The sequence below is a fragment of the Cinclus cinclus genome, chromosome 1 (assembly GCF_963662255.1).
Source record: "Cinclus cinclus chromosome 1, bCinCin1.1, whole genome shotgun sequence".
Classification (NCBI taxonomy): Eukaryota; Metazoa; Chordata; class Aves; order Passeriformes; family Cinclidae; genus Cinclus; species Cinclus cinclus.
This window is the reverse complement of record NC_085046.1, coordinates 14235664-14258595: the sequence shown is the minus strand read 5'-3', so window position 1 is coordinate 14258595 and position 22932 is coordinate 14235664. Positions and strand designations below refer to the sequence as shown.

The window sequence follows — 22932 nt, the reverse complement described above, 5'->3', positions numbered from 1 at the left end:
TGTTGACATTTCTGCTTTTTTTAACTTTGATATAATAGTAGTCTTGTAAATCTAAGTTTAAGATACTAGTGTTCTCCTTATTTTTCCCTGTGGAATACTGACTGCAGCCTTCAGCTGTGTGCAGGGAATATGTAGAAAATCTCAAGAGGATTTACAGTTGCAGCTTAATGTCTTACAATGAAGGAAAACTTGACATGTCGCAGAAGAAACGGGGACATCTTTCTGGTCCTTTTCACCTTTTTCTGTCAGTTTTTTCTTCAGTGTTTGCAGATCACTCGGTGTGTTACAAGCCTTGCTAGAGAATTGTAATTGATAATAATCAGGACATAAGAACTGTGTGTTCCACCTGTGGCTGTAGTTGTCATCATTCGAGATTAGTCATGTTAAAGTAGACTCAGGACACAGTTTATTAGAAAAGTTGTATGAAATGTTATATAAGAAGTTAGAAGTTAGTGGTGGTGCTGGTTTAATGGAGTTCAGTGAAATCTGTCGTTGTCAAACAGAGAAGTACTGGGACACATGATCATGTGGGCTCCATCCTGTATCTACTAGTGGATGGCAAACTTATTAAAGGAGCCTTGGCTCAGAGCTATAGCCTTACTGTTCAGTTCACTAGATAAGACTTTTTTTTCCCTAGGATCTTTGAGAGGTCATTATGATGTATTCATTCTGGTAATTATTGTTTGATGAAGTTATACTGTAACCTGGTTAACTGTTGCATATGCCTTTTTTTCTTTCCTTTTTTTTTTTTCCTTATCTTTAGGAGAGAAGCCATATGAGTGCCCAAACTGCAAGAAACGTTTTTCCCATTCTGGTTCATACAGTTCACACATAAGCAGTAAGAAGTGTATTGGTTTGATGCCCGTGAATGGTCGAGCCCGGTCAGGGCTCAAGATGTCTCAGTGCTCCTCCCCTTCCCTTTCTGCATCACCAGGTAGCCCAGCAAGACCACAGATACGACAAAAGATAGAAAATAAACCCTTGCAAGAGCAGCTTCCTCTTAACCAAATTAAAACTGAACCTGTGGATTATGAATTCAAGCCCATAGTGGTTGCTTCAGGAATTAATTGTTCAACCCCTTTGCAAAATGGGGTTTTTAGTGGTGGTAGCCCATTGCAGGCAACCAGTTCTCCTCAGGGTGTGGTGCAAGCTGTTGTTCTACCAACAGTAGGTCTGGTGTCTCCCATAAGCATCAATTTAAGTGACATTCAAAATGTACTAAAAGTGGCAGTGGATGGTAATGTAATAAGGCAAGTACTGGAAAACAATCATGCTAATCTTGCGTCCAAAGAACAAGAAACAATCAACAATGCATCTATACAACAAGCTGGCCATTCCCTCATTTCAGCTATCAGTCTTCCTTTGGTTGACCAAGATGGAACAACCAAAATTATCATCAACTACAGCTTGGAGCAGCCAAGTCAACTTCAGGTTGTTCCACAAAATCTAAAAAAAGAAAACTCTGTTCCTGCAAATAGTTGCAAAAATGAGAAATTACCAGAAGATCTCACAGTGAAGTCTGAGAAAGATAAGAACTTTGAAGGAGAGACCAATGATAGCACTTGTCTTCTTTGTGATGACTGTCCAGGAGATCTTAATGCACTTCAAGAATTAAAGCACTATGAAACAAAAAGCCCTCCTCAGCTTCCCCAGCCCAGTGGAACAGAGGCTGAGAAATCCAAGTCCCCTGTTCCATCAGAAACCGGGGAGAACAACTTGTCTCCTGGTCAGCCACCTTTAAAGAACCTTCTCTCGCTCCTAAAAGCCTATTATGCATTAAATGCACAACCAAGCGCAGAAGAGCTTTCAAAAATAGCAGATTCCGTAAACCTACCACTGGATGTGGTAAAAAAGTGGTTTGAAAAAATGCAAGCCGGTCAAATTTCTGTGCTGTCTTCTGGACCATCTTCTCCTGAACAAGTTAAATTAAGCAGTCCCACAGACAACGATGATCAAGCAGCAGCCACAAATGTGAGCGAACCCCAGAACGGCACAAATAACTCACAAAATCCTGTCAGTACAACAAAATCTCAGACTTTACCAGGGGCTTCAGCTCTGAATGGTTCACACAGTAGCACGCCATCAGCATCACCACTAAACCTTTCTTCATCAAGAAATTCACAGGGTTACACGTACACCACGGCAGAGGGTGTACAAGAAGAGCCACAAATAGAACCTCTTGACCTTTCGCTACCAAAGCAACATGGAGAACTGTTGGAAAGATCTACCATAACTAGTGTTTACCAGAACAGTGTTTATTCTGTCCAAGAAGAACCTTTGAACTTAACTTGTGCAAAAAAAGAACCACAAAAGGACAACAGTATTACAGACTCTGATCCTATTGTAAATGTAATCCCACCAAGTGCCAATCCCATAAATATTGCTATACCTACAGTCACTGCCCAGTTACCTACAATTGTTGCCATTGCTGACCAGAACAGTGTTCCCTGCTTGAGAGCTCTCGCTGCCAATAAGCAAACCATTTTGATTCCACAGGTGGCTTATACATACTCTACTACAGTTAGTCCTGCAGTTCATGAGACAGCACCAAAACAGACCCAAGCCAATGGAAATCAGGTACTTCAGTCCCCATATTCCTACATGATGTATTCAATCTGTATCTGTGCTGAATTAAAAAAAAAAACTATCAAGGTAAACTAAATAAAAATATAAATACAAACTATCAGGCTTATTTGACTTGATTGTAAATGGCTAATAGTTATTACTGTTGTGCCCTCTGCAAATCTAGTTAGCTCAGGCAGCTTGAGTCCAGACTAACAGAAACTGTTGTGCATTAACAACTCAGTTATTCTCTGTATTTAATCTTCTAGAACATTAGTGCTCACTATTTTAAAGACTATCTAATGCTCCTGATCAAAAAGCAAAATAAAACCATGGCTTCTGTCTTTTGCTGGCTCTGTATCTCCTCTTTCCCCATATTCATAAAATAAACTCTTTAGAAATTTTGACTACTCCTTTCATGCTGCTCTGCTTGCTTGGTTTGCAGAGTAGCTGAATTCATCCTACACCATAATGGCACTTTATACAAAATGTTGATATATTCTCAGTTGAAAGTCAGGGAGGTATTTATCTTCATCTGCCATTCCTGTATCCCGGCTTGTTCCTCCCTGGGTGCATCCAGATGTGATCTAATCGGGGTCAGTCCTCTTGAGAATCAACTGTGTTCATTAAGGTAGGAACAGGGCAGAACAGAAAAGTGGCTAAGTGTTTCTACTTAAATCTTAGAAACTGGCTGTCTAGCATTTTATACATGCTTCTGTATTGCCAGAGTCTGAGGAGCCTTGAAGAGTTAAAAGGCTGCTTATATTAGAAGTTTGAGGCTAACATGTACATGTAGCTCACATGTACACTTTTATATTCAGATTTGATAATATCTAATAAAGTATGTGTGACGCTGCTGATGTAAGTAGAAACTACTGTGCTTCTACAGGGAAGCTTTAGCACTGAAAATGCTTAGAAATACACAAGATTCATAGTTTTGAAATTATTTACTAATTAAACTTTTTGAAATCCCCTAAATTTTGGGTTGAGTAGTAGTTGTGATAGTTTCTTGAGGAAGAGTGTAGTCAAATACGCAAATTCGAATGGTAACTTAAGTAGCTCTTTTGTGAAAACTTCAGCAAAAACAGTCTTAAATTTCATAAAATCTGTGAGGCAGCAAAAGGTAGGTGACCAGCATTAGCTGAAAAATGCAGTTAGGTGGCAAATTTGCTCTTCCCACTTACTGAAGTGCTTTACAGGTCGGTAATATTGCATTTATTTTATGGGCCCTAATATACAGTGTGCCAGCATAGCTTAGACTTGGCCAAGAGTCAGATTTGGATGTGATTAAAGCCAGTCCCAGTGAGGAATCTGCATCTGGATGGTGACAGAGACTGCAAAGCAGAACAATGCAATAAAGGGGTTTTTTTACTGTGGAAGTCTAAACAGTTCTGTTTGGCTATTTATGGAATTGAATGAGAATAACAGCTTCAGTTTATGTGGGTGACTTCTTTTATTGGACTTAACTTTTTTTGTAATTTTTCTGAAGGATGAAAGGCAAGACACTAGCTCAGAAGGAATATCCAATGTAGAAGATCAAAACGATTCTGATTCAACACCCCCAAAGAAAAAGATGAGAAAGACAGAAAATGGGATGTATGCATGTGATTTATGTGACAAAATATTCCAGAAGAGCAGCTCATTATTGAGACATAAGTATGAACACACAGGTATGTACTAGGAAAAGACTTTTCCAATTGTTATTTCTTTGGTAAGGTGTAACTGATAATTTCAACTGGAATCCAGTTCTCGAGCAGTGTAGGGAAGTGTAGCTGTCCTTACTGCCTGTGCTAAGCTTTCTTTAGAAACCCCTGGTTTTGTATTTCTATTTGAGAGAACAGTAATTCTGTCTTTCTTTAAATTTGTTAGACCTAAACCCTAAATAGAAAAAGGGGAGTTTTTGCATCTGGCTTGTGGATAATCATCTGTAAGCCACAGCCTATAACTGAGGATATATTGCTTCTAAATCTACCTTGCAGGGTTTTAATTTTTATTTTTTTTAATTAAAAATAAAAATTGGGAAAAAAAAAGATCGTGTATGTATTTGATAATGTACATGAAAAGCAGCATGCCTGTCTGGTATGAAGAATTTTTAAATTGAGCCACATTTATAATGACCTGAAGTTAACCAGCTGTTCATTAGACATAGAATCTAACCACTAATGGACACCCTTTTGGCTTTGATTTTTATTTTTAATTTCTCATAATTGTTCCTTTTGGCTCCAGTTCTGGTATCTTTAGGATTTTTTTAATACTTCTTGATCTCTTATTTCTTCTGTAATGTCTTAAAATAAAAATTCTTATTTTTATTGGTTAGGTGCCAAATATATATTGGGTTTTGTTTTATATATTCCTTTCTTGCTGGCTCTGTTATCTTCTCTTTCACCACATCCATAAAATAAACTCTTTAGAACATTTGGCTACTCCTTTCATGCTGCTCTATTTCCTGGGTTCACAGAGTAGCTGAATGATTATATTAATTATATTTCTGCACGTTAACATTTCAGTGTTATCTCACATATAAAATTAAAAGCATAACAAATTCTTTCTTGTCTTGATCAAGTTTCTCAAGTTGTATTCATTAAGGGTTTCTAATTTCATACCTATCTTGTCCTGACACTTAACTCCTCCTTTTCCTAACATAGTATTCTTCCCCTACCAGTTTTAAGTTCAATGTAATGTTCAAAATCATAGAATCATTTAGGTTGGAAAAGACTCCAACCATTAACCCAGAACTGCCAAGTCCACTGGTAAACTGTGTCTCAAAAGTGCCACATCTGCTTGTCTTTTAAATACCTCTGGGGATGGTCACTCAACCACCTCCCTGAGCAGCATGTGCCAGTGCTTGACAGCCCTTGTGGTGTGGAAATTTTCCTAATTTCCAATCTAAACATCCCCTGGCACAACTTGAAGCCATTTCTTCTTGTCCCATCACTTGTTTTTTGGGAAGAGAGACCAGCACCTGCTTTGTTGCTTGTTTGGCATGAGATGACAAGGATGTGCTAGTCATCTCTGTGGTGTGACCAAAAACCTGATGTCTTACTGTCTTTGTCTTTCACGTCTGAGTTAAGACTGCAAAGTTGTTTTGTGTAAGAACTTCAAGTGTTAAAATCAAAATAACACTGCTAGGCTCCTGATACATTTATAAGAGACTCCAAAAATAAGACAATAGCTGAAAAACAGCAGAAACGCACTGAGTGAAACAATTTTTTTTTATGTCAATACATGTGTAGTCAGCAGGTTTTGTACATAAAGCATTCAACCTAGATTTTAGAATTACTTTCTTTTTACCTCTATCATGGAAGGACTTGGTACACAAAAACCAGCATAAAAGCTTAGTTGATTTTAAATTCCCATCAGTGTAGAAAAGTTAAAATGCAATTGAAAATAGTTTTTGCAAGAAAAATGTCTCCTTTTCTAATTTATATTTGCTCTTTTTTGTGCTGAAAGTTGTAAATGAGAATCTCTCTATCCTCCTATGGTGAGTTTTCCTAATAAAACTTACAAATTACTGTAGGGATTGTAACAATGTACCCTTGCACCTTCCTCCTTTGGGCTCAGGAGAGAAACTGAGGCTGATACTGCATGGAGTAGAACATCTTGTTATATAACATTTAATGAATATTAGTATGTTCATCAGCAACATTTTGCAATGAAAACAGCAGTGTACATTTTTTAAATTTCAGCTACAAGATGCCCAAGTGTTTGTGCTTTATTTTACCAGGTAAGAGACCTCACGAGTGTGGAATCTGTACAAAAGCATTCAAACACAAACACCATTTGATTGAACACATGCGACTGCATTCTGGGGAAAAGCCCTACCAATGTGACAAGTGTGGAAAGAGGTTTTCACACTCGGGGTCTTACTCTCAACACATGAACCATCGCTACTCGTACTGCAAAAGGGAGACAGAGGAGCGCGACAGCGCCGAGCCCGAGGAGATGGGCACGGAGGTGCTGAGCAGCGAGCACGTGGTGGTCAGGGCATCCCCCTCGCAGATCGACTCGGATGAGAGGGAGAGCCTCACCAGGGAAGAGGAGGAATACAGTGACAAAGAGGAAGAGGAGGAAGAAGAAAAAGACATAGAGGGACTTCAGGAAGAAAAAGAATGTAGGGAACTACAAGAAGTTGGGGATGCAGAAGAAGAAGCAGCAGTAGAAGAGGATGAAGGGAAAACTGAAGGTAACAAGAACGATGAAGCTGTAGATCAAGCAAGCAATGCAGAACCAGAAGTTATACAGAATAATGGGCAGGTATCAGAAGAAAATAACGAATAAAGCTTACATGCTAGGTTTTTTCTATAAGGAAAAAGAATTGGTAATGAAGTTCCTTCTATATTATACATGCTTTTCATGGAAACGCAGTAGCCTGCATACTGTGATTTCTGTTCACTACTGTGTAAAAAATATATATATAAAAAAATGAAAAGAAAAAAAAAAAAAGAAATCCAGGTGTGCCTGAACCTCAAACTTAGTAATTTTTCACACAGTTTTCAAAGTTAGGAACAAGTTTATAACATGAAGCAGATTAGAAAAATACAGTGACTCTGGAAACAAATATTTAACAGGTTGTAGGAAACCTGATTATTAGACAAACATATGGCATTGTTTGTTTTATCAGTATTAATTTTCATTCTTAAGTTGATTAATTTTTAAACTGTACAATTGGGAGAGATTTATATGATTTTTTTTTTTTTAATGGTAAAACATTTCCTAAATCCACTTCAGTATTTTCTTATGTTTTATAATGTGAGAACTTCTGCACTACAAAATTCCCTCTTGCAAAGACGTGTAATGCAGTTGCAAACAGTGCTTGGCTACCTTTGTAAATTCAACCTAGAAGGTAGCAGTTTATGACATTAGATGTTGTAGTAGAGCATATTATCATTTAAAGTGTATTGGTAGCCTTAAGAGAGAAGATGATAGAAGAACTGAAGTTTCTTACTCATGTGGTTAAAAATGTAGTTGAGAAGATTGTTGTTGAGTTCTGATTGCAGGGACTAACAGTGTTAATACTGGTAAGGACAGGAAAGTTGTCAAAAACAGTGTTTGTAATTGTGTTTTGAGTATGTAGTAACAATATGAAGGATATGATATGAAGCTTTGTATCTCCTTTGGCCTTATGCAAGACCTATGTGCTGTAAGTGCCATTTATCAGTATTACAAAGGCTCTAAGCAGCCTTTATCCAATGTGTGGCCTACAATAACTAGCATTTGTTGATTTGTATCAAACTTCTAAACTATTAATGGGGAAAAAACACTCAGCCATCAGAGAAGTAAGAACACTGGTATATTTCATTATTTAATTATTTGGTGGTATTTTGGGTTAATACCTGACTTGCAGAATTTCTCTACAATAATTACAAGGGAAATTTTCTAATCTGCTTTATTGCTTTATTGGTTTACTTTAATTTCAGACACATACATGACATGTTATCTGGCTCATAAGTATTTTCAAATGTTAGTTATTATGGACCCCATTTATTAACAATGTTAGCTGATTTTTACCTATCAGTATTATTTTATTTCTTTTAGTTTATAGATCTGTGCAACATTTTGTACTGTATGTCTTCAAACCTGGCAGTATTAATACCCTTCTTACTGACATATGTACCTTTTTAGTTTTAGAAAACTTTTATATTTATGTGTCTTATTTTTATATTTCTTTATTTATTACACAGTGTAGTGTATAATACTGTAGTTTGTATTAATACAATAATATATTTTAGTATGAAAATTTGGAAAGTTGATAAGATTTAAAGTAGAGATGCAATCGGTTCTCTTGCATTGAGATTTGATTTAACAGTGTTATGTTAACATTTATACTTGCCTTGGACTGTAGAACAGAAGAATTAAAATGGGAATGTATTAATTTTACAATTGCAATCAATTCATTTTACCTTTACCCAGTTTTTAATATAAAGCTCTTAAATTTTGAAATTCACTGTGTGACTAATAGCATGATGCTCTGCAGTTTTATTAAGAGATTAGTCTAACCATAAAACTCTCATTTCCTTAGTAAACCAAATTAGAATAATCTTATAAAACAGTGTTGGGAACAATGTTTAACATTTTTGTGCCAATTTGTTCCTGTATTCATGTGTGTATGTTACAAATCTGAAACTTCATTTTTAAGTTCCTTGTTACATCATGGTCATTTTCTAGTTTTTTACCAGACTCCCCATCTCACAATAAAATGCGTCAACAAGTCTGACTTACTGTCATTATTCTGGTAATGAAGAGAGTGCATTTAAATTATTCCTATGAGAAGTTACTGGGACACAGCTCCTGCTTCTGTGTCAATCCTGGGTTTCAGTGGTATGTAAGGAGCATGGAAGTGAAAAAAGGGTTTGAACTGTCTACAGGCACAGGGATTGCTGCATTAGTTCACTGATTTACCAGTGTCAGGGGAGTAACTGAGTTTACAAAGTGAACCATGTGGGTTGTTCTTTTATGTCTTTTTATTTTGCTGTACCTATCTAATATACTGTTTAATGATATTTTTCAATAAGACTGATTTTAAATGAAATAAGTCTACAACGGTTTTCTTCACTTAGCAATAAGTTAGCTGTCCATGGAAAGGCTGATGTATATATTGCTGTTGAACTTTCCAAAGATACAATGCCAACATTGCAGATACATAATTTCAATAATGTAAGTATAAGGGCTTGAAAATTTTATTATATAGTCATGTTTACAATTTTTTGCAGTTCAAGCAAAATTTACAGACTGTTCTTTAAGCAAAGTTCTGTTCTTTAATGATCCCTAAAATGGAATTTCAGTTGTTAATAGGAGGAGGGGGAGACATTCATGAACGTAATTTAAGTTACTTTATATTCACGTACCTAAGTTTTGGGTATTTCTCAATCTTATTATCTCAACATTAGTACGTACATAGGATTTCTCCCATATATTAATCATTTTACTTTCTGTGCATTTTGCTGTACAGTATATGGATACTGCACTTTTAAGTAAATTTCTACCTTCATAGTATCATTGAGCTAAATATGAGAAAGCTGTTTTGAAAAAACAACCATTTAAGTTGCATTTATAATAATGCCTTGTAATTATTATCATCACAGAATTAATCACGTGGTTCAGAATTTCTCACAGGTAAAACTATCTCTGCTCTTTTTTAGGTAATGAAGCACACCTTGAAACTATTTTAAGATTTTCTGCATTTTTCATATTTCAAGATGTCTGTGATAATAAACCCAGTGAGGCTTTTGTTGAAATGGGAAAAGGTTGTTGTCTTTAGTATTAGAGAATTTTAATAAACCCAAGGTTACTCATGTAAGTGACAGCTGAATGTAGGCTGTATTTGGATAGAAAGTAAAGTCCAAGCAACTTTTACTCAGGAAATGCCATTGTTTTGGGGGACAGAATTTATGTTCATTACTTACACTACATTATTAACATTTTTATCTTCAGAATGGATTGGTGCGTTGAATTCTGCATCTGTGAGCTCAGCAATGTCTTTGGTGTTTGTGACTTTGTACCATCATCTGTTACCTGTTTGAAAAACACAGAAACTGTGGCTTGTCTTCATTTAGTTGAGCAAACTCGTGTAGAATCCAGAGGATGTGTTTGGAGGATGTGGGTGCTATTCCCAGCCCTGGCAGTGAGAGATTCCAGCAGTGAGGAAGTCCTGTGTGTGTGGAGCTGCCTGGGCAGCTGTGATGGAGTCCAAGCCCCAGGGGAGGAGCAGCAGCCCAGCTGCGACCATGTGGGTTTTGTGATTTTTTGACCCCTCTCTAAATTAATGGCAAAGCAGTTTCAAGGACAGTAAGTTTCACACATGAAAAAAAATAGAAACAAAAAAGGTGGGGGGAAGCAAAAGTGTAAAGCCTTTGGTTCTGTCTTTTAGTCATAAATGAAAGTTGGGAAAGAGCAGCCAATATGAGATGTGTAGTTTTAATGAAACTCCACTGTGCTATGACCTGTTCTTCAGTGACAAGATGAAAAGTCCATCAGCTGCCCTGTGTACCCAGACTAATGTCTATGCCTGCTTCTTCCTCAGGCTCACCATGCATGGCTCATCTTGGCACAGCAGTCAGGGAACAGGCTGACAGAAAGAAAAATGTCCTTGGAATTCAGCATGGTGCAAAGCCCTGCTGTGCCTGGGGTGCTGGTTTTATTTCTGCTACTGACCTGTCTCCAGAGTATAACAAATAACCCCGTCAAAATCCATCGTAGTTGCAAAATTGTGACAGTTGTATGTCCTCTTTTATCCAATAATATGAGATTAGGAATAATGTTACAGAATAACTACAGAAAGATTGTTACAGAAGTAAATGTGTAGTTTTGGCCCTGGGATGGGAAATACCCTTCCAAAGTCCTGAGCTAATAGGAGAAGAAAGATGGACATGAGGCTACAGAGAAAACTCTGAGGACAGAAAACTGAGAATACACTGAGGAGGAGTAAACTGCTCCTTCTCTTTCAGTAATACTTGTATGGCATCCTAGTAATGAATTTGGTGGCTTTCACAAATTCTCCATATACACATTGCTGTCTATTTGCTGTTTTTTTTGGAGCAGCCTTTCCATATGTGTAATCAATAGCACAGCAATATTCAGCTATGCTGTATGATGAGCTTGAAAGTTTTTTAACATACTGAATTCCAAATAGATTAATGGATGCTAGAAAAAGAAATGAGGAAGTTTTGTTACTTTGGCTAATCTCAGAGTTGCAGTATGTTTCAGCAAATACCTTAGATTTTAGTAGAATAGTGCACTATGGTGTATCAACCTAGAACACAACATATTTACCCTAAAAGGCACAGTTGTTCAGACTGAGTAAAAGTTGCTTCAACTGGCAACAAGTGTTGTACTCACACTCTTGAGTGAAATTATTCTAATGAAATTATTGCTGATAAACCCATGATCAGTGTTTGTAGAAGCAGCACTTTACTCATGTTTGTGCTGGCAGTGTACCTGGGATGGTGGCAGCCACTAGACTGAGTGGCAATTGGAAAGCAAAGCTATTTCCAAGATAGAAAATATGACACTACTAAAAGCTCAGTTTTTGCCACAGCAAGATGCTACACTGGGGCTTTTATCATCAAAGCAATGAAAGATCAGGACATGACACTCCAAACCAACATAGAAGTCTATAACAGAGAATGAAAATACTTCTTAGGGTACAGAAAACCATTAGAGGTGAAGGTAATGGTGTGAGGATGAGAAAAGTCCCTTTTGGTCCTGGAGGCTGTAGTGAAGATAGGTGATGGGGGAAGAGAGAGAAAAGAGCTAATCTGCACTGTGCTGAGCACTTCTTCAAAGAGGGTACTTTGCAATTTATTTACTACCAGCGTATAAGTCTATACACAATCCTCTGCTTGGATAGAGGTTTTGATGTTTCTTTTGCAATTCACAATCGGGTGCTTTTTTTTCTCTTTGCTTGGCAGAATAGCTTGTTTAATTGTTGCTACAATAATCTCTAAATTTCATAGTGGAAATTCAAGATCAGAGTATCTTCCAAGTCTGTACTTTGTCATTTATTGTTCATATTTTTCTTGAGCAGTTGTTATAATGATATTTGCACAGTCTTATTGCAAAGTTTTTGATTACAAATTCTTGAGTGTAGTGACTTGTGTTCCAAAAAAAAAAAAAAAAAAAATTAGTGAGGACCAAATTAACTCTCAAAAATGACCAAATATTTACTACTTTTGTTTTATCCCGCTGCTCTTTCATGGCCTCTGGTTACTTATCTGTCACACAGTCATTTTAATTGTGTGTATCCTGCCTATCATACACATTGTATATATGTTGTCTCCAGGGGAAACAATATATTGTTATGTATTCAATGCTTCACAAAAAATAATCTGCTTTTTTAAAAACTGTAATCGAAAAATAAACTGATAGTTGGGTCTAAACATGAAATGTGCTGATGAAAGGAGCACTTTTGTGGCAGTTTGTCCTAGTAGCTTGCCGAATATAAAAGTCTTGAACTATTAGCCTACAGTTAGGTAAAGTTTTTCAAGGCCTTTCCTCTATACTGGCAGATCCCTCAAAAGATCTTAAAAAATTATGAGAACAGTGGCAAGTAATCATTAGAATACATATTTGAGAATTCCATTTCAGTCTTTCCTTTGGCTTCCTGGTTAGCCTCAAGTCCTCTGCTTCTGTTTTTAGATTTTGACATTTCTGTATAGGAGACTGTCCTTGGGTTTTGCTCATCATTGTGTAAACTAGGATTTGTGTAATGATCACAAGATATATTCACTTTCTGTGTTAATTCAGGAATGAAGGGGATAAATTATTAAATGCAAAAAAAACCCTGAAACATGCCTTCACTAACTTTATGTCCTTCCTGCCAAGCTTCTGTTCCTCTCCCTGGAAATCCTGCTTACTTCTAGCTTTGGGCGCAAAGAAAGACCAGTCTGACAGCACTTAGGATGACTGGGTCCTATTCCTTCCCATTTCTTACCCTTCAACAGCTCTCTCTTTAGGCCAAATTCTGCATTAATATCATGAGATCTCTTGAATTCTGTGAAACTTTCTACATTTTTAATCATAGGTAAGCTATTGCAGAGATAGAGAGGGAGCATTTTGCTCTTTCAGTGTGCAAAAATAAAATCTGCTGCACCAAATTGATCAAGAAATAAGTTAGTTAGAAAATCATGCCAAATCCTGAAAAGAACAAGAGCTCCCAACAGGTTTGCAAGTTCCTCTACACAAAAAGGCTACTTAGAATCCTACTCCCTTCGCAAATCAAATTAATATAATAATGGGACAACATCTCTGTGGACAGCAGTTCTCAACTTGTTTTGCCCTGAGCATAATACTGTCACTGGTCTTGTCCAAACCAGGAGCTAAGACTTGTACAGACTCTGTTTGAGTCCTTGTGATCAGAAAAGGCACAAAACCCTTGCTGGAGTGAGGGGAATGAAGGTTTGACCCTTCTGGAAGTCGGAGTGGGTTGTTCTGCCACCAGCACTTTTTAGTGAGCTGCTGCCCTGCTGGCCAGGCAGTGTTTGCAGTGGCCCCAGTTAAGGGGTGAGCAGAGCAAATGATCTCAGCTCTGGTTGCAGAGGTAAGAACAGCTTCCATCAAGGCAAGCTGGCTAAGCTGACCTCACATCAGCTTTTCTTCCCTGATTTAGACAGCTCCAAAGGATTCCTCGGGCATGAGCCAGCAGTCATGCTTTGGAGGAGCTACTGGCTTACATTGCTCAAGCCCAGAAAAAAGCCACCCCTCAGTCTGTAAATTATAAATTCTTGAGAATAGTGACGTGTGTTTGCCAAAACATGGTATTTCCTTTAAAATCCTCCTTTAATCTTTTTAATTTGGCTTCTTATTGACATTTTGGTCTTCCAGACAATCTGTTGTGTCCTGAAGTTTAGGGAGAGGCACTCTATAAACCAAGGAACAAGGAATTCTACTATATGCATTTGTGATGAGTGTTACCACTATTTCTGTATCTTTTCCAACTGTGATTATAAGGTGAATTTTCCTGTCTTAGGAGAAAAAAAAAACATATAAAATTAAATAATTGATGAATGGTAACTTGAACAGGGTTATTCAGACAGAGTTGGAAACAGAACTAGGACTCTAACATGGGAAAGCCTTCTGTCTTGCTTTGGCATGCAGTTTGTTCTGAAGGATAGTGGCAAATTGAGCATTTCTGTGATTTGCAGCAGCCCTGGGGAACTCAGCCATTAGCAGTTACACTGCTTGACAAACTTACACTGCAGTCAGAGGCCAATTCTTCAGCCCAACCAACAATCTCAGACTTTGTATACAATTAAAGTGTTGTATGTGGGGTCAGCAGATGCCAAAAAAAAAGGGCAGGTGGGACTTTTGGCTAGGTGGTTGGTTGCCACCAGCAATTTACTTGCAGAAATATTCCCAGAAAGCAGTGATGTTTGTCCCTTGTTGCTCCCTGCACAGGCTAATGCTGGGATTGCTGCTGTACATGAAGTGGTGAGGATCCATCAGTCTGGAAGAAGCTCAGGTTCTGCCAGTGGCTCTTATGGAGGAAAAAGAATAAAAGCTTTGCCGATTCTCTATTGCTGGCCCAATACATAATTTTGTTCTTTGCAGGTTTTTTGTGAAGGTCACCTATTAGGGACGTGTGTTTTGGCTCCCCAGTAGAGGTTCCACCTGCAATCCTCAGGGGAGAGGAGTGGAGAGGAAGTAACACCTCCGTGCAGCAAATTGCATGTATGTTTAAAAATACAAATTGTTCCATCCTTCTTAACAGAAATTGCTCATCTCATGATTACTTATATGAGTAAAACCATTGTAAGATCTGCTTTTTCTCCTTTGCTATTAAGGTATTCTGATTTTTCAACATTAAGGATAAACTTAATTTCTACTTTAATGTAGTCTCTTATTTAATCTAGTTATTGCTTCACCATTTATGTTTAGGATTGCTTACTCTCTGATAATGGAAATACATTTAGTTCACTGAAATCTGAATCTTGAGCTCACTGCATATAAAACTAATTAAAAATAGCTGGAAAATTTGATGTAAAAAATGATGCAAATATTTCATCACAAGAACCATCAAATGGTCAAAGACCATTTGTGTTCCTTGTTTCTTAAACTGTATTTTCAAAACTGCTGTTCAAGTCCATCTTCTGCTCCTCCTGCTACCCAGTTTTGTCAGTTTTGCCCCATAGACAAAATCCACCCAAACACTTGTGCATCCCTCACTGCTGTGACTAAATGAGGTTCTCATGCTATGGCCATGTTCCAGTGATTGTCTCTGCTGCTGGAAGAGCCAGCACTTGAAAACACTAGAACAGGAGACAGCCTGGCTTCATTGTTATAATAGAACTGCCTCAAACAGACCATTGCACCATGGTCTAGTCATAGACTTCCTTCTAAGCACAAATTTTAAATTCCTCTGGGATTTCTCATGGTTTATAACCTTGTAGTTCACAAATTTGCCTTTCCTATAATCCTACTACGTGAGCTTTCTCCTGTAGCTTCTGAAATGCATATTGCCCATCTTTCTGGTTAGGTATATGGATGCATCATTTCCTGATGTGGAGTTTTCTGAGTGCATGTTGATATCCAATTGTCCATGTGGAAAGCAGTCTTTGCTCCTCCAAAGGTGCATGTTACCATCAGTGTCATGCAGCTCATGGAGATGCTGTGCTGGATGACCAGTGGAGACAAGGAATGGAAGAATGCTGCTGTCTAATCTCTGAGGTGCTCTAAATTTAGGATAATTATATATTTCTCAGCCAAAAAAGGAGACAGAAATAAATTAAATAACCTTGTGAAACACCATTTCCTTGCTATAAATATCTTGTAAGCACCTATCTTGGTTTTTGGCCTTGATCTCATAAGCAGTGGTATTTGTGAGCTTGTGCTGCATGTCCCTTTCTTTCATCTTATATTTTGGCCTGATGATTATGCCTGGCAAAGTTTGGCAGGAAAGATGATGTGTCAAAGGTGTGAAATCCTTGCATGACTTCTGAAACTTGGCTTCCTAGGGCAGAGGAAACTAATGCATTAGCAAACTAATATCCTTGCTAGGCAAAGGCAGCTATTACTGCATCCCTTACAGTGCAGTTCTGAACTGCACCCAGCATGTGCCACTGCTTGTCCAGCCAGGAGAGGTAGGAAAGGTGAGAGTGGGTTTCATTAGTTCAGTCACCCTCTTGTTTATGCTGTTATTTGAGAGAAAAGTTAAAAGAAAATGAACAAACACAAAGTGTAAGTATGAATGTCTAATTAGTGATTTACTATTGCGCTGCCTTCAAACAGGAGAACATGAATTATGGTGCTAACTACAGTGTCTGGCCATTGTCCATATGGGACACTGCCAACAGGATTGATACCTTCATCTCCATCACAGGCTAAGAATCATGCTTATTTGTTCATTCTCCAGCCAAAAAATATGGGATTCTATCATGCAAAGTAGAACTAAACCAACAATGAAGTCTTTGTCTTCCAGGAGGTCCAGAATGGACTGTGGTGCCTTGAAAACTCCTCGTTTCAATGGAAAAAGTGAGTGCAAGTTTCATATGTCCTTCATGAGTGCTGTAACATGGGAAGTAATCATGAATTATCTTGTTATTCCCACACCAGTGTGCAGTTCAGTCCGTATGTTTTAGGTGGGTTTAAGTCTTTTTGCCATTCTCCCCAAGCAATACAGGTGAAGGAAGAGATGGTCCATGGGCTCTAATGGATTAATCAGCATGCTGATGCTGGTGCACTTCGGGGAATGCCAGAAGCAGATGTTTAAGCTTCCTGAGAACTGTATTTCCAAACTCTGAGTCTGTAATTCAGCAACCATTGCAGTCAGTATGTGTAAATGTTGCTGCTGCTGGAAGGAAGAATCCAACACCCTCTCATCCTCTGCCCTCTCCCAGTACAGCCCCATCAAGACTGATCCTTAACAAGTTAATAAGTAACCAGCCATTTTTCCTGGATTATTTTTCAGCTGAAATAGGTCCCTAAGTAACACCAAAGCAAGAGAAAGGAATGTTGGGGGGTGGCTTTTCTCCTTTTAGGCTGATACAAAGCAGGCACTGAACATGTTCTGAAATGTTCTTCACTTTAATTTAAAGCTGGTTTCCCAAAAACAAGCAACCTGTACAGTTTATTAGTCCAAGACTTACCCTGGAATCTGTGTTGAGCAACAAATTAAGAAAGATCCTCTCATTGTAGTCAGAAGCAGTAACAGCTCATAGTTAAACTCGGACCCAGGGTTTGCTCTGCTCTTATTCCTGCACTGACATTGGTTTCTCTGAAATGTAAGTAAGCAGTGTCATGTAAATGAACTCCTTTGTTCCCTGCATGTGTGACTTCCAGCTACTGCTAAAAACTTAATTTATTTTGTGATCCAAGCTGTTCGGTTTTGTTTTGAGCTAAGAACCTCTTCCTGTGCTGTTTGATTTAAAATAGTTCTTCCCCACTCTCCCACTCCTATGTCTGTGCTTTGCATGCTGCTGCTTTGCTGAAACTACAAAGTAGTCTCTGGATTACAGGTATTCTACTTTTCTGGGTTTGCTTTATTCATCATAGGGTTTCTGTATGTTCTGATAGGTACCAGATTGAAGCCAAGCACAATTTTGCTTAAGATTGGACTGAAAGCCAAAAACTGAAGTAAATTACAAAGGTGAGCAGGACCCCAGTAAGAGTGGGCTGCTGGCATGTCTCTGCAAAGGCAAAAGTGGACTGCTGAGTTATTGTCAGAGCTAGAAAATGTCCTTTGCCCTATTGTGTAAACCACTCTTTTTTGCTTTCAAGCTGCTACAAGAGCAGAGGGCACAATTAGCTCCATTAGTCATTTAACGGATTCAAAATCTGAATGGGTTGGATTTTCCCTTGCTTATAAATGAGGCACTGGCAGCAGGACGTCATCATGCTGAGACTGGAAGCTAGACATAAGAAAAGACTTGAGGGCCTGACCCTGGAATAAAAGTCTAAGGATCTCTGTTGGGAAGCTACAGAGTGCAAAGGGAAAATTAGGTTCCTGGCATTGCCTGGGCTCAGGGATGCACTCAGTTCCTTCTGTCCATGCATGCTCCAAAACATGGATTTCTCCCTGAGAATCTGTGTTTTTCTGGATCTGTGCTGGACAGGGCTCATTGCACTCCTTCAAGCTCCACTCCTGCCCATGTGCAAAAAGTAAAATTATTCACTTGAGGAGAAGGAACCCAGCATCCCATTTAATCCACCTGTTGTCACCTCAGTGGTTGATCACCATAACTTAGCAGACACGAAGTATTTCAGAGCAGCACTGGTGCACACCCTTTCCCTTTATTGAGGATGTTTTCCTCTTTAGACAGTATTTCAGTACCTGTGAGAAAGGGGGAGGTGGAGAGAGGACACGAGCCATACAAACAAGCATAGGCACCAGAGGAAACCAGACTCTGATCCTGTGGGAAGAGCAGTCCCTTGGCAGAGGAGACACTGCTGTGCTTTGCTGTCCCAAGGACCAGTCCATGCACGTTCAGCCACCATGGTGATGTAGGAGATGAGAAGCACCAGCCTGAGAACAGCACGATGTCCTTGCCAAGTGCTCTCAGACCAAGCTGCTGCACAAGGAATGGGTACCTCTTCCACCCAAGCTTTGGAAGAATACACTGGGATGACCTCAGTGCACAGCCTGCAGATCAGGCTCATTAGGAGGTTTTGGGATCTCTCTAAAACAAGGTGCCCCTCACCTGGTACCTCTGGGCACTGAGATGACCCTGATCACCTCGGCACAGGGACCTCTGGGTGCCTGCTGGAGGGGCTGAGGCACCTCATTAGATCTACCTTCTGTTGTCCACATCACATCAGCAAACACATAGACTGGCTTTTCCCATCAACTGACAACAAAAAAGAAAAGCATCCATGTCCATTGGCTTGCTGGTTTTCATCCAGACTCCGTATGAAATCTTTCTAGCTCTCAGTATTCCTCCGCAGTGCTTTCAGACCTGACCTCACAAAAGTACTTTTATAGCTATCCAGTGGATGGTCAGCAAAGCTTCCAAAAAGTACCTGAAGATCAATCTTGTTTCCCCTCCTCCCAGCTGAGCAGTATGCTGCCCTGCTGAAAAAAACCCAAGAATTTTTGTGGGCATCTGAGTGGATCTTGGTCCCTTTCCGTCAAAGCCAAGAGGCAGAGCTGGCAGGGGAAACAGCCAGGCTTTTTCCCCTTGGGGGAACACAAGGGGGAAGGCAAAAGTCCTGGATCACAGACGTCACATTCAGGATGGAAACAATTCAACCATTTCTACAGCAGGAAAAAATACCTTTATCTTTGGTCAGGTTTCCCTGTCTTGAGAGGAAAGATAAGTCTCAGTCATTATCCACAGGCATGCTGTGGGATCCAATTTCAGTAATGCTTAGCTGGTGAAGCAAAGGGGCTCCAGGAGAGTGAAGCTGCTGCCGTATGGATGGGGCTGGAACATTGCCTGGAGGTCACCTGGTGCTCAGTTCCAGATGCCCTCTGCAATAGGGGCTGTCCTGTTCTTACTGCTCACATCCCAAGCCTTGCCTGAGGGGAAGACAGACCATGGCTTTCCTGCACTTTTGCTGCAACACATTAAAGCCTATGTGTGTGATGTGGCTCTCCCATGGCTGTAGCATCCCAGGGCTTGAAAACCCGACAGACAGAAGGACATCTCTGGGCCTGCTTGGTGTTTAAAGTCTGACAGCCCTGCTTGACTCTGCCCCAGAAAGATCTGCTTCAAGCTGCTTATCATTTTTTGCAAAAGTTCTGTTTTCCGTGTGGAGACTTGCATCTCAGATTTGTCAATTGTTTGTCAATTGTTTTTTTTTTGTTTGTTTGTTTGTTTGTTTGTTGGGGTTTTTTTTCACTTTTTATGTATATAAACTACAGGAGAGAGGATAAGCATCTTTTCCTGTGAGAAGATGGGTGATGAAGGTGTTGGTGGAGCACCCTCAGTACTTGGTACTGTGTATTATGAGAGAAAAGGCAAATCAGTGCTTTTCAAAGGTGGGGTTGACATGGTTCTTCTTCCACTGCATTAGGCAGGCAGCAGGTTTGTGGAGGCCAAGTCTCTCCTGTCCCTTGGGATGGTCACTAAGAGACCACCTGGACAAAAATGGAGCATGGCAAACCCTGCTAAAATGTGGAAGAAGGGGCAGGGGAACCAGACAGAGAGATGGGAGACATGGGCCTCTGCAGCCCATGCTGGGACTCCTGGGGCCTGGTGGACAGGGTGTCCAGTTGCTCTGACTAACCCCATGGTCCTGCCCATGGTCATCCTCCAGCTCATGCTGGAAATGGAGGCTGTTCACATACAGGATAGGAAGGGTATTTTCTGTCTTTTGCTTTTTGTTTATTAATGCAATTAATATTTATTTGTTAAAGTACAAAGCTTACTTAAATTCCAAATGTTGTGAGAGAAAACACTATGAAGAAAGAGTTCAATATGTATTCCACATGCTTGTTACTGCAGTCAGGTGAGAAGGGTTCATGTGCATATAGACTGCAGACCTAAAAGGCTTTTGTTCTTCATAACCAACCTTCTCTGAGACACAATGAGCTAAGGAAAACATTGTCAGATAAAAGTGGATGTAGTCATACTCACACATTATTTAAACCTGTTGTGCAATACCTCACAGTAAAACCAACAGTCATAAAGCAGTAGAATTATTTACCTTAATTTCACAGAAGAAAATCTTCCTTGGAATCAATTTGGTGTTTAGCTTTTTTTCTTCTGGTGTTTCCCAGTGAACTAGTGCTGGACAACTTGTTCTCAGGAGAGGAAACTCTGTCTGGACATGATGGAGGATGCTTACAACTGCGTCAGCAAAGGGGTGTCAGGTTTTGTACAGTTGTTTCCTCAGCTCACCCAGGAAAAATTATTCTCACTTCTTTTACTCTCACAATCTTTTACTTTTTGGTGATGGTAATCATGATTCCAAGCTGTGAAAACCTTTCTCACTGGTAGTAGCATGCTGTCTGGAAGAGCTGCCACTAAAACCTCTTTGTGTTGAGCAGGCAGGTCACAGGATTATCTTGGTGATCTGTAGCGATGCCACCATTCCTCCCTTCCAATGCTGGGTGTTGTTCCATTCATCCAGAAGTGTTTCCCTCACCCGGTTTCCAAGAAGGAGCAAAAATACAGCAATAATAAGGATATTTTAGCCTGATAACTACAAGGACACAAATAAGAATAAACTGTCCAGAATCTTGAACAAGAAATGGAAACAAAGGGTACCTGAAAATCTGGAAGTTGCCCACATTGCTTTAGAGATCACTGCCAGCAGCCTACATCTGTGCACCATATGAGCAAGTGAGAAAGTGTCTTTGAGAAGGGTGTAATGTTGGTCCTGTGTCAATAATGGATCTAGTCCAAGGTACTGAAGCATCTGCTCTATATTTCACTATTTTATTTCTTACACTTTAAGGATATTTGAGAAGGTGAGTATCCACACCAAAAAGACTTCATTTGAAAGAAAAGCTAAGACGTGGTCACCACCAGCCAAAATGCTTGCTATGCTAGGAGGTACTTTGGACTCTCCTTCAGGCTACATGTCAGCACTGGAATCAAATGATCACCATATGTAGGTCTGTAAAGCTCCAAAATTAGCTGTGTGGAGAGCAGCTCTGGGATGGTTACTGCTGGGTGGTAAACTGCCAGTGCAGGAGAATCAAATTATTATTGGCTCCCAGTGTGACTCCTATATGCTGTTAATTCATTACCTGCAGCTTAATTGCCAGCAGAGAGGAGCAGGTCTCTTCCTTGTCTCAGGGAGTGTTAGCAAAAGAGGTTTGTCAGTGGAGCCCAATCAGAGGGGCCCACAGGCCATCCTAGATGTGAGATAAGTGTATGTGGGAAGTGGGGTTTGGAAAGCAACAATTTAATCCGTATCTTGTACGGATTGCTTGCTCACAGAAAAGATGGACTTCTACTGTATGTGACGTGGAAGGAAAAGAATCACAGCCACAGTTTTCCCATCCTTGTCTCTTCTGCAGCCTCTCACTGACCCAACAAGGGGGATTTTCTTTTTCTACATTTACGACATAATTTGCTATGCCTTGGGAGGGGTGAGATGCTCTTTTGTGTTGGGGGGTCTCCCCAGCAGCACCAGCGGAAGGCAATTACGATGCTGGTGATATTCTCTCCTTCCCTGAAGAGTTAATGAATTCCATCCTTCTATTGTTGCAGAGTTTCCCCAGGACCTGCAGCAGGGCAGGATCCTCCACGCTCTGCAAAGGGTTTGCTTCCTGGTAACAGAGCAGTCCATTAGCTCTTGTAGCTGTTGTTCTTGAACTGAAAGCTCTGTGCTCTAAAGCCCAGCAGGAAGAGACAATTAGCACTAAATTGTGTATTCTGGGCAAAATCCATCCACTTCTGCCAAGATTTCACAAGGCCTCAAATGCAGTGGAAATACGTGTGGGGTGGATGCTTTTTGCATAAATGTGGAAGGAAGTGTGCATGATTGCACTCCTGGTCAGCGCGGCCCAGAAACAGGATCTGGGGTCGGTGGGGTTTGTGCCAGCTCCACACCCCGGGGACCTGTGGGTTTGGTGATGACAGCCCCAGCAGGGGACAAGTGGCTGCAGTAACCTGTGGGGGAAATAGCCCCTAAACCAGCCATTCCCCTTGTTCTGCTGCCTTCCTTGACTTTCTTTTGTGCACCCTGCTGCCAGCCCTGCTGGGGACTACCCTGCTCTTGGTCCTTCAACAAGGTGGGCTTGTAGATGCCCCAGGCTTCATTTTGGGAGTGTCTGTTGTAGGACAGACAGAAACCCCAGACCCTGCACAGCACTGTCACTGCAGCGTGATGTAATTCTTTATCCATGCACTGGGTGCCCATGTTATATGTGCTTTAATAAACACTCCGCTGTTCCAATTCTTCTTCCTCTGCTTCACAGCACACACAGTTCGGATGCTTGGCCACAGACTTTTGGCAGTTTTCCTCTAGGAAGTGCCACCCGAGTCC

At 39.9% G+C, this 22932-nt stretch overlaps 1 protein-coding gene across 4 annotated transcripts in view; it reads left to right on the top strand.

Moving 5' to 3' along the window:
* The window catches only part of ZEB1 (zinc finger E-box binding homeobox 1), a 119024-nt gene extending 110254 nt beyond the window's left edge, over positions 1-8770 (top strand). For all 4 annotated transcript variants that reach the window (XM_062506946.1, XM_062506954.1, XM_062506937.1 and 1 more), the window contains 3 exons: positions 764-2577; positions 4052-4232; positions 6287-8770. In XM_062506946.1, coding sequence (XP_062362930.1) covers positions 764-2577; positions 4052-4232; positions 6287-6840 — 2549 coding nt within the window. In that variant the 3' untranslated portion in view covers positions 6841-8770. The remainder of the gene's footprint in view (positions 1-763; positions 2578-4051; positions 4233-6286) is intronic.
* Positions 8771-22932: the final 14162 nt, after the last annotated feature.